At 42.6% G+C, this 13,282-nt stretch overlaps 1 protein-coding gene across 1 annotated transcript in view; it reads left to right on the top strand.

Annotated features, from left to right (window-relative positions):
• plxna4 (plexin A4) overlaps nt 1-13,282 on the top strand; it is a 216,184-nt gene that overhangs the window by 126,040 nt on the left and 76,862 nt on the right. The window contains exons 4-5 of the mRNA XM_034133662.1: nt 1,028-1,156; nt 12,496-12,596. Of these exons, the coding sequence (XP_033989553.1) occupies nt 1,028-1,156; nt 12,496-12,596 (230 nt within the window). The remainder of the gene's footprint in view (nt 1-1,027; nt 1,157-12,495; nt 12,597-13,282) is intronic.

Genomic DNA, 13,282 nt, shown 5'->3' with positions numbered 1-13,282 from the left:
TTATTTATTTAATAATCATGAAGTGTCTCACCTGTCTGCGCGACCATCTGCTTCCTGTCCAATTATCTCCTGTTTGTGACTCCATAAGTGCTGAAGAGCTACCAAGAGTCATCACAACTTTAACAAGACTTGCTTCACACCTGTCCACAAGCCCACACAGGTGTGTGTGTGATGGTGTGTGTGTGTGAGCATGTATTCTACTGGGTGCTGAAAGTTCCTTGGGTAGGCATGTGTCTAAGTTGTGTGTTAGTTGGAAATTACAGCCAGAGGACCAGATTTAGAAAGGATCATTTGGAACACACCCCGTGCGTTTGTTTGTGTGTGACGATGTAAGCAGATGTTCAGGCACAAGCCAGAACACCTCCATCACACCACCAAGTGTGCACAGAGCCAATTCCATGCACTTTCTGCTGAGCAAACACACCTAGGGGCTCGCAAGCCACACCTCTTGCCCAGATGTCTAATTACTGTAATCACTTTTGAATGGCTGAAACCGTGATAGAGAAAGATGAGCGTCTCAGGCACCGCACAGAAAGCCATGATGCATGGGGAAGTCCTCAGGCTGCGTGTGGTAAATGAGCAGTTTTATCCATAATAATTCTCAAAAGTACCTTTTTAATGATACCTTGGTCCCCGATTGCACACGTTGTTGTCCTAAACGTCACCGTGTTCCACTGCAGAGACCTTCCTTGTGGAAGGCAACGTGACTCTTTTCTACCTTTGCTTCTGTTTTACCACAGCTATTCTTTATTTGATTTCAGCCCTTCCAATTACTCTTTAACTATTGTAACTTCTTCTTAAAGAGAGGCAGTTTTTTATTTCATTTTAAGTTGTCTTTTACTTCATAAAAAAAGTTAAAACAATAACTTTCTGCGCAATTAAAACGTTATGCACGGTTAGTATTTACTCAATTGATTATTGATTATTTACATTCTGTATAGTAATACTTGGGACTTAATTGTAGTGCTAGAGCATATGCATACTGTGTATTTATACATTCATTCTTAATGTTCCTTGTTTTTCCCAGATCCGGGTGGACGGCTCCTCTCGGGCTCTGCAGTATGAGACTGTGCAGGCGGTGGACAATGGACCCATCCTCCGAGACATGGCCTTCTCTCCTGACCACCACCATCTCTATGTCATGTCTGAGACCCAGGTCAGACACACACACACACACACACACTCACACACATGAAAAGTCTCCCCTGCTGAGTCAATATCATAACCACTGGCATTTATCATTTTCCTCATGTCAAAGGCTACAATAACCTTTGGTGTAGCGTGGAGGATTTTATTACAGCCTGGCTGGAGGAGAGAAAGGGATTAGATAGACTGCTGCTGCTATGACCAAGTCTTTTTATAGAAACACACTGTGAGGCTAGAGTTGGAGTGAATAAATGTGTTGAATTATAGCGAGAGAGTAGAGTGGTCTCAGTACACTTGTATGTGTGTGTGATGGTGTGTGTGCATGGGCACGTCCAGATTCACACATACACACTATCTCTCTTAGTGCCTTTGATGGCATTGAATGTGGAGTGAAATAGCAGCACTCAGTGTAATGGACACACACACAGTGAGACTGTGAACACCTCTATCAGAGGCAACGGCTCGCTAAAATAGCACCATGGAAAGTCCATAACACACATGCTGGGCTCAAAGAGATGCACACACAGCCATGACTCACTGGGTTTGGGTTTTCACTTTCTCTTGATGTTACTCACAAAGAGACACACAGCTGAGAGTGTGTACTTACATTATATGTTATACATGTATAGATGGAAGACAAGGCATGGGACATATATTTGTATAGTACCTTTCAACAGCAAGGCAAATACAAAAAGACCTACATAAATAACATTATAAAAAGTGATATAAAAGCGCTAAAATACAAAAGGATAAATAAGACAGGGCAAGATATGACTACATAGTCCCACATTTTACTTAATAAAAGTGGCAATGATGAAAAGTATTAAGCCCTATTTGTAAACACACACTTCTTACCATTCAGCACAAGCATTATCTCTTCATCAAGTCATTTTGAAGGGCTAGTAATCAAATCATTAAAGCAAAATGTGGCCAGCATTTTGATAATCTTTGGTTGATCTCTCTCTTTCAAGCTTTTTTATTGCATCATTTTCGGTCAGTATAAATGTGTTTTCTAGAATAATGTTGCAAAAGCTTTGAGTTAAGATGTCATTTCCCCTCTCGCTCCTCTCTATCTGCTGCCAGCAGTAATCACAGAAGGCCGCTGCTGTTTAGTTGGCACTGATAGCCTAGTCGCCCTGTATATTGTCTGCAGCTTGCAGCGGATTATGGACCTCTCTGGCACCATGAAAGTGTCAGTATTTGCTAATGTGTATTGCAATTTGTTTGTGTGTATGTGTGTAAATGTGAGCACATTTTAAGAGTCCAGATTATCCTGATAACACTTTAAATATCACACAGGCAGTGAGTGGAAGATGCCCTTTCAAATGCAGCCTGGTTGTCTCTCCTGAGGTCTCAGCCGGTCCATCTGCACAGAGAGTAGGAAAGGAAGCAAGGGAGGCACACAAGTTAGCAGAATAAGGACATTTAGGAGGCTATTTTGTCATGGTTTCTAATTCCATCCAATTAATCTTTTGTACAAATGGGAGAATTGAGTTTTTATCCCCCTTTTTGAAAAATTGCAGTGCGTGTAATTGAGCATAGAGAAGATATTACAGAAAAACAAACGAATTATTATTAATACTTAATTTCCTTTTGTTCCCATTATGTTGGATCCTTTTATGCTTCGCTATAATCGCCAACATCGTGTTACAAATGTAGCATTTCATTTTGTAATTTAGCAATATATGCTAATTGCATACCAATTAGCATATATTGGAGAAAAAAAGCAACCAAATGAGTTTTGTTGGCCAATAGTGGTCCGTGTGTGTGTGGTGTGTGTGTGTGTGTGGTGTGTGTGTGTGTGGTGTGTGTGGTGTGTGTGTGTGTGTGTGTGTGTGTGTGTGTGTGTGTGTGTGTGTGTGTGTGTGTGTGTGTGTGTGTGTGTGTGTGTGTGTGTGTGTGTGTGTGGTGTGTGTGTGTGTGTGTGTGTGTGTGTGTGTGTGTGTGTGTGTGTGGTGTGTGTGTGGTGTAAGGCCTTCGTAGTAATTAGTCTATTAGCCTAATAGCCTAGTTAGAGTGCTGACCCCCACTAACTGTTTAGGGAAGATCATCTGGGAATTGCCATAGACACAAATATGGAAAGTAGTTAATGAACACAACACATACACACAAATGATACTCAATTTTGTATTGTTATGTCTTTCTTCCTTATACCACAGATCTCTCATGTCAGTAGACTTTATTCTTCATGCAGATTCAGACAGCTGAAACACTGCTTTATTACCACCAGTTGTTTTATACTCTGCTGTGTCTGCAATCACTAAAGGAGTTGAGTGCATATTGCTTCATCTCAAATGTGCAGCAACAATATGTAGCATTACAGGTTTATTCTCACAGCTTTCTCTACAGCAAATTGATTCCTGATGCTGATTCTTCAAGTCCAGACACGTTTTATTAAATGTCGAAGAGGTCTACAGGATGAGCTAGAAATGTAAACAGAAAAAGTATACTAACATGATTCAGTTCCACATAATTACATGTGGCATTCATTTGCTATCAGTACTGATACAGATCACATCTTTCAAAAGATTCCTCGACAAAAAATAATGTTGATAAATGTTATCTTGTATTTCTTGCGTGCGTTTTTTATTAACCTCACTGCCAGGTTCAAAGGTCATGTTGTGGTCAGCCGTACAGTTCTGAATAACCATACTGCCTGCATGATCAGAGGCTGGTTTACAATAACAGCTTGCACAAACACACATACACAATTAAATTCCCAGTGGTGGCAAACGCTATTAAAGCAGCCTGAGCGGGTCGATAGCAGAAGGCCACCTGCTGTTTCTGGGGCCTGGGGCTCAGACACTCAGTGATAGATGGAAAAAGTGAGAAATACAGAAAGAGGAAACGCATGATGGAGAGGAGAGGAGAGGAGAGGAGAGGAGAGGAGCGGAGAGGAGAGGAGAGGAGAGGAGAGGAGAGGAGAGGAGAGGAGAGGAGAGGAGAGGAGAGGAGAGGAGAGGAGAGGAGAGGAGAGGAGAGGAGAGGAGAGGAGAGGAGAGGAGGAGAGGGCCCACAACACGAGGCTGAGAACAGAGGCAGTCGATACAGCCTCTGTTCTCAGCCTTGAAACCTTTCCCTTCAGTCCAAGAGAGCTCCTCTGCATCCTGGCTGCTGTGAGGGTCCAGCAGAGGATGGAGAGGGTCAGACTGATGTTGGAGGAGAGAGGGTCAGGAGAAGGATGAAGAGAGGAGTTTAAGCAGCCATTAAGACACAATGTTCTGCTATTTCTCTCTCTGTTTGCTAATAGGTGGATACGTATGTTTTAATAGTTCCTACTACAAACAGAGGCTCTGCTTCAGGTGAAGGTGAACACAAATGTAACCTTATTTACTGTGATTGATCAACTTGAGTAGCTTATACTTCTGATCCCAGCTCATGAGGCAGGTCTCCCTTGAAAAAGAGATCGTTGATCTCAATGGGATTTTTTAACCTGGTTAAATAAAGGCTACAAACAAACATGAGAGTAAAGTCAACTAAGTTTAGATAAGGCTCCAAAATGTTTCTCCTTTTTATTAACAGAAAACGACTGCAAACCTTGTCCTCACTGCAATCACAATCCTCTATCGCAAAGTAAATGAAAGAAAACAGACATGATTACTTTGGTTATATAATGATTTCCCGGCAGAGTACTTTTGTTTCTTTATCAGTACAAACATTTGTCATTTCTAATCTAGTCAGCAAAGCCTTTTTCAGTGCAGACTCTACTACGATACTGATCTCTAAATACATCCCAATGTAACTGAAGCACCTTGACAAAGACGTATACACCTTGCTTCAGGCAGCGACATCCTGCTGAGAGTCTCTCTGTACCCTGCTTGTCTGTGTCACATTATAAAGTCATTACAGAGGAAAGCTAGAGCCCAACACTAACACATGCAGTGTCCTGTACTGCATAACCAGTCTCTACATCCCAGTACCTTTCTCTACCTTCATTCATTTTTACTTCCATTCTTACAATCTCTGTTCTTTTCTTTCTTCTCTCCTCCCTGTGACTGTGTCCTCTTTTGTTAGATTTGTTTTTCTTTCAGGATTATAGATGTCAGCTCCTGCCACCCCTATTCATTTCTAAGGGGATTTGTAAAGCGAATGAGGATTCAGCCTTTTGTGTTCCGTGTTCCTCTTTCTTCATCTCCGCTCTCTCCATCTTTATTCCATTTCCAACCCTCTCTTGCTACCCTTTGTCCTTTTTTCCCTAGCCTTCCCCCAATCCATTCCTCCATTCCTTCCACCATTCCTCCCCTACTCTCTCATTAATCCAGTGATTGGCTGCCCTCTAATTGGATATGTCTCTGTATCTCCCTCTCATACTCACACAAGTCATGTTATTAGCGGGTTAAATAGATGTTCTGGTATAAAGAGGCCAGTCAGATGATAGAATAGGCTCTGATTACGGATGTTAGGGTTGGTGTTTGAGTGACAGGGGCAGGTCAATCCCACTGTTACACTGAGCTGCTGCTGTTCTTCACCACCTTGTTACCATCCTGTTAACACCGGGTCATGTCAACCACAGTGAGGACATTGGGTATGAATGAGGGGGGGACACTGGATCATTCAATGTAAGTTCAGTCTGAAAATTAAAGTACAAATCACACATTAACTATGTAATGTATAGAGATGTAGGAACATTTCAATCTAGCACTCAAGCTTTTGCATGATGTGGACAATCTACTGTTTTAGTGTACACCCTTTCCAAAACAGCAAAAATATATAAAATCGTCAACATGAGAGATCTTGATTAAAGATCTTCAAATATATATACAGTTGTCTCTAAATGTCTATTACTGTTGCACAACCATTATAAAGATACCTCAATAATCCAAAATTAATTATTTTTGTAACATCCCTCTTGTAATAGCAGAAGAAAAAACAACTAACAAGATATATTGTTAACCATAAATGCATTTCTGTGGTCTTGTTTCCCTAGAAATGCAGACACCAGCACTAACTGTATATAGTATATTATGCATGAATCAGCAATGCCACACATTCAACACTGTGCAGTCAAATGGAGCATAAGAAACTTGCTTGGGCGTGATCATGAGCAAGAAATTGAATCAAATATGATTTTTAAAGCTCGTTACACTCCTATGGTGCTGGGTTGCGACTTGACATGGGTTCCAGGGCATTTAGGAGCGGTTCAGGCTGTTTTTGTGGGTGTCTTAGTCATTCAATCCAACCTCCAATGTTCCCATAGCAGTAGCGTTAGCCTCCAGCATACACATTCACTCCTCCTGCCAGCACCCGTTCAGTGATTCAGTTAGATTTGATCCAGTATGTTCCTACATGGTTTCTATGCTTAAGTACATTTTTTTTCAACATTTACCATGGTTTGTACATGCCACATATAAACTGTTGCTCGAAAGTGCAGCGACTGGCGCACACAGGGTGTTAAATTATTTATCTGCAGCGTAGCAAAAGCAGATCTGTAAGTGTGAATTATTGAAAATGTGTACTATAGTGGGGTGAGATCGTTCAAAGTAAAAGTGCTTTTTTCCAGTTTTGAACCCCCTTAGGGAAATTCGACAAGCTCATTTATGGAAGTATCGCGTCTTCGCATCTCATCAAAGACGTTTAATACCAGAATCCTTTAATTTCTATCAGCGGGAAACTTTTTACCACATCCCTCACTGTGTGGCTTCCTAACCCCTTTATTGTGAAGCTGTGGGTTATGGAGGTGTTTAGATGTGCATATTATGTCGTGTCCCAGTTTAGCTGCAGGATAATGTGGTCTAACAAGGCAAGCGAACAGAGCTGATGTGTTGCTGCCTGGCACACTTCTGAAAAATGTCAACTAAGTGGGGCAGGCGAGGTTGGAGAGAACTCTTCTAGTTTACTCCTTTCAGATGTGTTACCTTTGTCTTCGCAATCTTTCTCTCCTGCTGGTTCTTGGTGTATTTCGAAATCATGTGTTCTTTTTTCTTTTCCTGTTGCAGATCATTATGAATCTATAAGCTACCCCATAAGTACTATAACAGACACTTCACGAAATGTGTCATGCATGTGAGTCATCATCCACATCTTCTGTTGTCTTAGCTGCTGGAAACAGTTCAAACTGTTCACTCTGTCTGCGTAATGCAGACCTTATCTTTGCCTAGGCCGTGCCCCAGGGCAAGATGAGGCAGCCTGTGCTAAATTAGTCACTATATGTGTGTGTGTTGCTACACTTTTAGCTCCTGCCAAAGGGAGAAATGGCATTACAGACTAAATGCAAGTGGTCAGATCTAACCCAACACCTTCAATGCGCTGACATACATCATGTCTTCAGCTTGGTTTTAGCACAGAGCACTGAGGGTGTAATGTCAACATTAGCATGATTAGGACAAGTTCTGCTGTATAAATAAAAAGTACTGTTGCTGAGCTTACCATGCTTCAGCTTTTCATAGCTTATTCGGTAAGCATAGACCTACCAAACATGACAGGTGGTAAAAATATAGCCTAGCATGCCTCATGCAGGAAATTCTTCTCTGTAAACCGTTATTAGTAAACTGCCCGCAGCTTATTAACTGCCTTTTTGTGTATGGGGGGCCTTACCTTCTTTGGAATGGAAAGATAAGTGAAAATGATTGATTGTATCCAAGTCGTTTGTCATGCGCTGACAATCCTGACAGCGCAATGGATGGCTTTCTCATTTGACCTCCGAGAACCTCAAATGAAAACAATATTGCACTTGCAGCCACTGGCCCGCTCTGTTAACTGAGTTTATGATGTAATACCATTGGTAGGTGGTTGACGGATTGAGTGGCGCGTCAGCTGTGACGAGGCAGCGGGTCGTTGATGTGTCCCTCGCTTCATTTGACTCCCACGTCAATCTGTCCTCCATCCAGCTGGAGAGTGGAGAGGTGGAAGGACAGGAAGAAGAAAGATACCCCAGGAAATAAATGAAGGAATAAACGACAGAGAGAATAGATCTTCTGTGATAGATGGAGAAATGAATAAGAGACACATCAGGAATTCGGGAAGAATTGGTTTGCCACTTGTAATGAATAAACACTGACATAGCCCTTGATAGAGGGCCTGTATGTAATGCATATTACCCAGGGGCTCTATAGGAGCATTAACACTTGTTGACCGGCTTATAGAAATATTGAGGTCAAGAATTATTACTCCTATCTGTTATCATGTATATGACTAACAATTTCACTTAATTCGCTAATTTTGCTTGCAGTCATCTACAGAACTTGCTGATATTTAATATGACACACTGTTGTAAGCAGCTATATGCATGAAAAACAACTTGCAATGTTCTATTAAAAATGGCAGAATAAAATAACAATGTATAAATTCAACCAGATACTTCCAGCTCCCCGCCCAACATATTGATGCACTGCCAGCATTGTGCCAAACTAATAGTCACTAAAAGTCACAACAGGGAAGGAGAAAAAGACGAAGCCAGCCTGGGGCCAGAAGAGAGGAGATAAGAGGAGTTCAGTGTGCCCGACAGGCTGTGAGCACGATCGGCTATCACTTTAATTCCTCTCTCTGTTCAGTGCAGTGCTGGAGTTTGGCTGCAGGTGGAATCCCTGTTTAATTACAAGTGGAGCGGCAGAAAGAGAGTAGGATAAAGAGAGGAATAGAGTTGAGGCAGAAGAATTAGCTAATAATAAAAGTCTCTGCTGATTTATTAAATGATCAATTTCCCACTGCAGGTTGACTGGCTGGCCTCTGGCGTTATGTAAGGAGGAGGGGAGACAGAGAGGAAAGAAGAGAGGAAAGAAAAACAAAGTCAAGCTTTATCATCTCCTCAGTGAGATGGAGATCTGGAAGTGTAAATTATGAATACACTTAAAAGGAACGCTCTTCCTCCTCGCTCCGCTTGACGCCCATTTTTCACAGATACAATAGACTAGCACACACTTAGTCTATATATATATATACTGTATATATAATTTTATGCCACTGTGCCGCCACGGTAAATGATCAAGTGCGTCTTCATCTCTCTCCCCACACATTAAGGCATCAAGTACCTCTGTGATCTTGGCCTTTTTTAAAAGCGTGATTATATTCAGCAGCTTCCATCTCTCCCTATTGTGAAAGGAGGGAGAGTGCAGGGTGTAATGGCTGTCATTTGCTCACCTGAAACAGGAGGGGATTATAAATGCCGTGCACCCCATCCTTTGTATTTATCCCTGCTGATATGATAGCCCAGCCATAGTGAAGAGACAGTGAGCCGTAATGGCTGCCTCTCTGGCAAGAAGATTGCATGAAATGAATGTGATATCGAGATGAGAGAGACAAGGGGTGCATTGGGTCGTTTAGCCACCAAATCCCTCCATTTTTTTTTGATAAAAGAGGGGACAAAAGTGTTGCCTTCTTGAGCGTGTGTGTGTGTGTGTGTGTGTGTGTGTGTGTGTGTGTGTGTGTGTGTGTGTGTGTGTGTGTGTGTGGTGTGTGTGTGTGTGTGTGTGTGTGTGTGTGTGTGTGTGTGTGTGTGTGTGTGTGTGTGTGTGTGTGTGTGTGTGTGTGTGTGTGTGTGTGTGTGTGTGTGTGTGTGTGTGTGCGCGTGCCAGATAGAGAGCAGAGGTTTTGAAGAGATGATGAATGTATGATCTTACACACCTCAGAGCGTCTGAGTGGCAGGGACAGACAGACAGACAGAGGGAGAATGAATGATATCAGGATCCGCGCTCTGGAACAGAGGATTCTCATTGGCAGCCATCACTTCTGCTGGGCCTGAATGCGGTGTGTGTTTGTCATTGTGTGTGTTTTATCTGCTGAGAAAACCATTTCCCCAGATGCAGGCATCAGAGGCCTTGATAGGCATCAGGAGGTCCATTCCATTCTAAAAGTCTAAATCCGTGTGTGTTTTTGTATGTGTGTGTACATGTGGGTGGTGTGTGTTTTGGCATATCTGCCACCGATGAAGTGTTAAATTATAAAGCGTTCAGATATGGTGGCATTGTTTGCTACAGTTCTGTGTGGGTGCTTAGCTTTTATGACAGATCACGAGGTGAGAAACCACTCGATGCGGTGACATGGCTACATAGATTACATAAACACACAGACACACACGTATGCAGGGAGATTGTGGTTTCATACACTCTCATGATAAGGGATTTGGCAGCTGCAATCCCTCCATAGGCGAACCCACCTTTCTCTTCAGTGACTTCATATAGCCAGAGGTAGCTGAGGCAGTGGTGGATCTTAGGAGGAGGAGCAGGCTTGGTGAAGAGTGACATGAAGAGAGGGAATCTATCATGTGACATGCACTGAAGATCAGTGTTGAGTTTGATGCACACACGCTTGTGCCACTATCTCTCCGATTCAATCTGAAACTCATTCCCTTTATCTACCTAATGCAAATACGCCTCTACACAGAAGTGAGGGCAAAACACACCACCAACACTCCCTCCCTCCCCACACCCACACACACACACACACACACACACACACACACACACCACACACACACACACACACACACACACACACACACACACACACACACACACACACACACACACACACAACACACACACCACACACCACACACACACACACACACACACCCACACACACAGACACACACACACACACACACACACCACACACACACACATCACACACACACACACACACACACACACACACACAGAGATTCATTTGTATTGTTTTTAATCTGTAGCATACAGGATTCCTCTTGACTTTGATAAGAAGATGCGCCCCTCTGAAATCATTCAGCTGTGTATGTATGTGTGTGTGAATCTGTGTGTGTGTGTGTGTGGGTTTATGTCTGTGAGTATTCCATTTTCAGTTCCCAGAAGAGAAATAAATGTAGAGAGTGTGAGGGAATGATGTAGTGGTGTGTTTTTTAGAGGATCTCCATCGTGTCAGTTTCTGACTTCAGTGATAGCATGTGCATATTTGTGGTTGGCATGCATCTGTGTACATTTTGGAGAAAGAGAGATCAGACATACTATCAGGCCGAGATTTGCTTTTTGATAGTCTGTGCGTCCAACAGAGAGAACCTCCATCAGGGCCAGGCTGTGCAGAAGAGATCCCTCTACGCATGGGCGTTTCTGATCTCTAGTTACGTTCAGTCATGCCCTACATTGGATGGTTTAATTATGGTCCTTTTTATACCCTCCAATAGGGAATTTAGCCAATACAATGTGCTGTGAAGACCTCTATAATTATATAATTTATACTCTGAAGTACAGATAAAGAATTAAAAAAAAAATGTATGAGGGGCTATAAGGTGAAGAAAACGTAGATGACTTCAGCACATTTCATCACAGCCTTTAAGCAAGACACTGTATTCACATGATCCCCATTCATACAGTATACAGAGGTGTTACAAACATGTTCTGACCTACTGTAATATTGCAATATTACTTGCAGGGTTACGTTTGTCCAATTCCATTTAAAATAATAAATAGATGTGTGATAATCAGCTTGTAAATGTGCGTCCTTCATCAGATTTTTGTATAGTAAGTAGAACTATGCCCCGTGTTTGTTTAACTTGACATGTGCACGAGTGTTTTAAACCAGTTAGTATAACCAGGTGGATTTCAAAATCCTGTCTCTAAGAATAAACATGTTTTCAAGTATCATATAGTATCTCTTCAACATACAGTAGGTGACAGAAAGAGAAGTACTTGTTTACCTTAATCTAAAACTTTTATTTTAGGACTTATATGTGCAGGCCTGCACACAAACACAGACACATACACACAGAGCTGTATCCTCATAACAACCCAATATCAGTCTCATAATGATGATGTCGTCTCTCGTTCCCGGCTGTCATCGGTGAGCAGCGTGAGTGACAGCGGTCATCCACCAATGACGGCTCATTAATCAAAAGTGCCAGCTACACCTATTATTGCACCATGCTGTTACCATGGTGACAGGAGGAGGGGACGGCTGAGATGTACCTCAGCTTTGCCCCTTGTGCTCGGTCACTCAGGGCCCATGCCAATCAGTGCCAGTCAACGCTAGTTTGAATTGGCAGGGCTATATATCACAATACAGGGACTACTCTCCCAATATTCCATAGCTAGGGGGGAAAGATGCAAACTGTCAACAAGTTACATTTTAATGTTCACGATTGCTCTTTCAATTCTCACTGCATATATGTTTTTTGTTTGTTTTTGCAGTTATGTATATGGCTCTAGATTTTTTAAGAACATTTGGAAACTGCCAACACAGCTGCAATGATGTTAACTATTGTGAAAGTCTAGTAGAGACCTTTTACGGTTATTATGTTGTTTTATTTATCCAAGATGCAAACAGTTTGAGCCCTTAAAATCATTACATTTCTTTTGAATTTCACATTACTTGTCTGTTTTCTTTTTTTTTAACTGTGAACGACTCCACCATATGTAATCATTGTCCTATGTTTCTCTGCAGCTGTCAAGGGTGCCAGTGGAGGCCTGTGGTCAGTACTCAACATGCAGTGAATGTCTTGGATCTGGAGACCCTCACTGTGGCTGGTGTGTCCTGCATAACATGTAAGTACTAGTGCTGTGATAGATGTCCACACACATACAAACACGTATACAACTCACAAACATCTGGGTCTATTATGCTTTCATCTCTTAGGCATACAAACACTATTTCCAAACTCCACCATACATACTAACCAGACAGTCTGGGGGGTGCTGTGTTTGTCAGCCTCCCTCACCTCCATGACGCCTGGGCCCATGCCCAGCACTCTCTCCCTTGCAGCCCTTGAACATTCAGGGAGTCCTCCAGCCTGCCCAGGCCAAGTCTCAGATTGCCTTCCTTGGGCTCGGCCTTGTGCCAGCAACCCCCTTAGATCCATTACCAAACCTGACCACCGGCATTGTTTACCAGCCCTGAAACCAGAGCCTGGTGAGAGCCCAGACAGAGCGGGCACTGCCAGGGTCTGATGGGCACCACTCCAAACTCGTTGACACCAAGAGAGTGTTAGCTTCTGTTATTGACACTGAACAGGAAACTGTTGAATGAGATCTACATTTGTTTACACGTTGCTTTACCATTAGGCCTATCTGCATGTCTTTCTGTCATCCTCTCTTTACCGTGCACAGAAGCACACACATTCACATACACTCAAGCTGCTGTCAGAGCCCTGTCCCTTCAGATTGGAGTGGGAGATAGAGCTGGCTGGGGGCAGGGAGATTTCCCACTCCACTGTAAATTGAAAATTGGTTTC

Source organism: Trematomus bernacchii, unplaced genomic scaffold (assembly GCF_902827165.1).
Source record: "Trematomus bernacchii unplaced genomic scaffold, fTreBer1.1, whole genome shotgun sequence".
Taxonomy (NCBI): Eukaryota; Metazoa; Chordata; class Actinopteri; order Perciformes; family Nototheniidae; genus Trematomus; species Trematomus bernacchii.
This window is presented reverse-complemented; position numbering and strand designations above follow the sequence as displayed.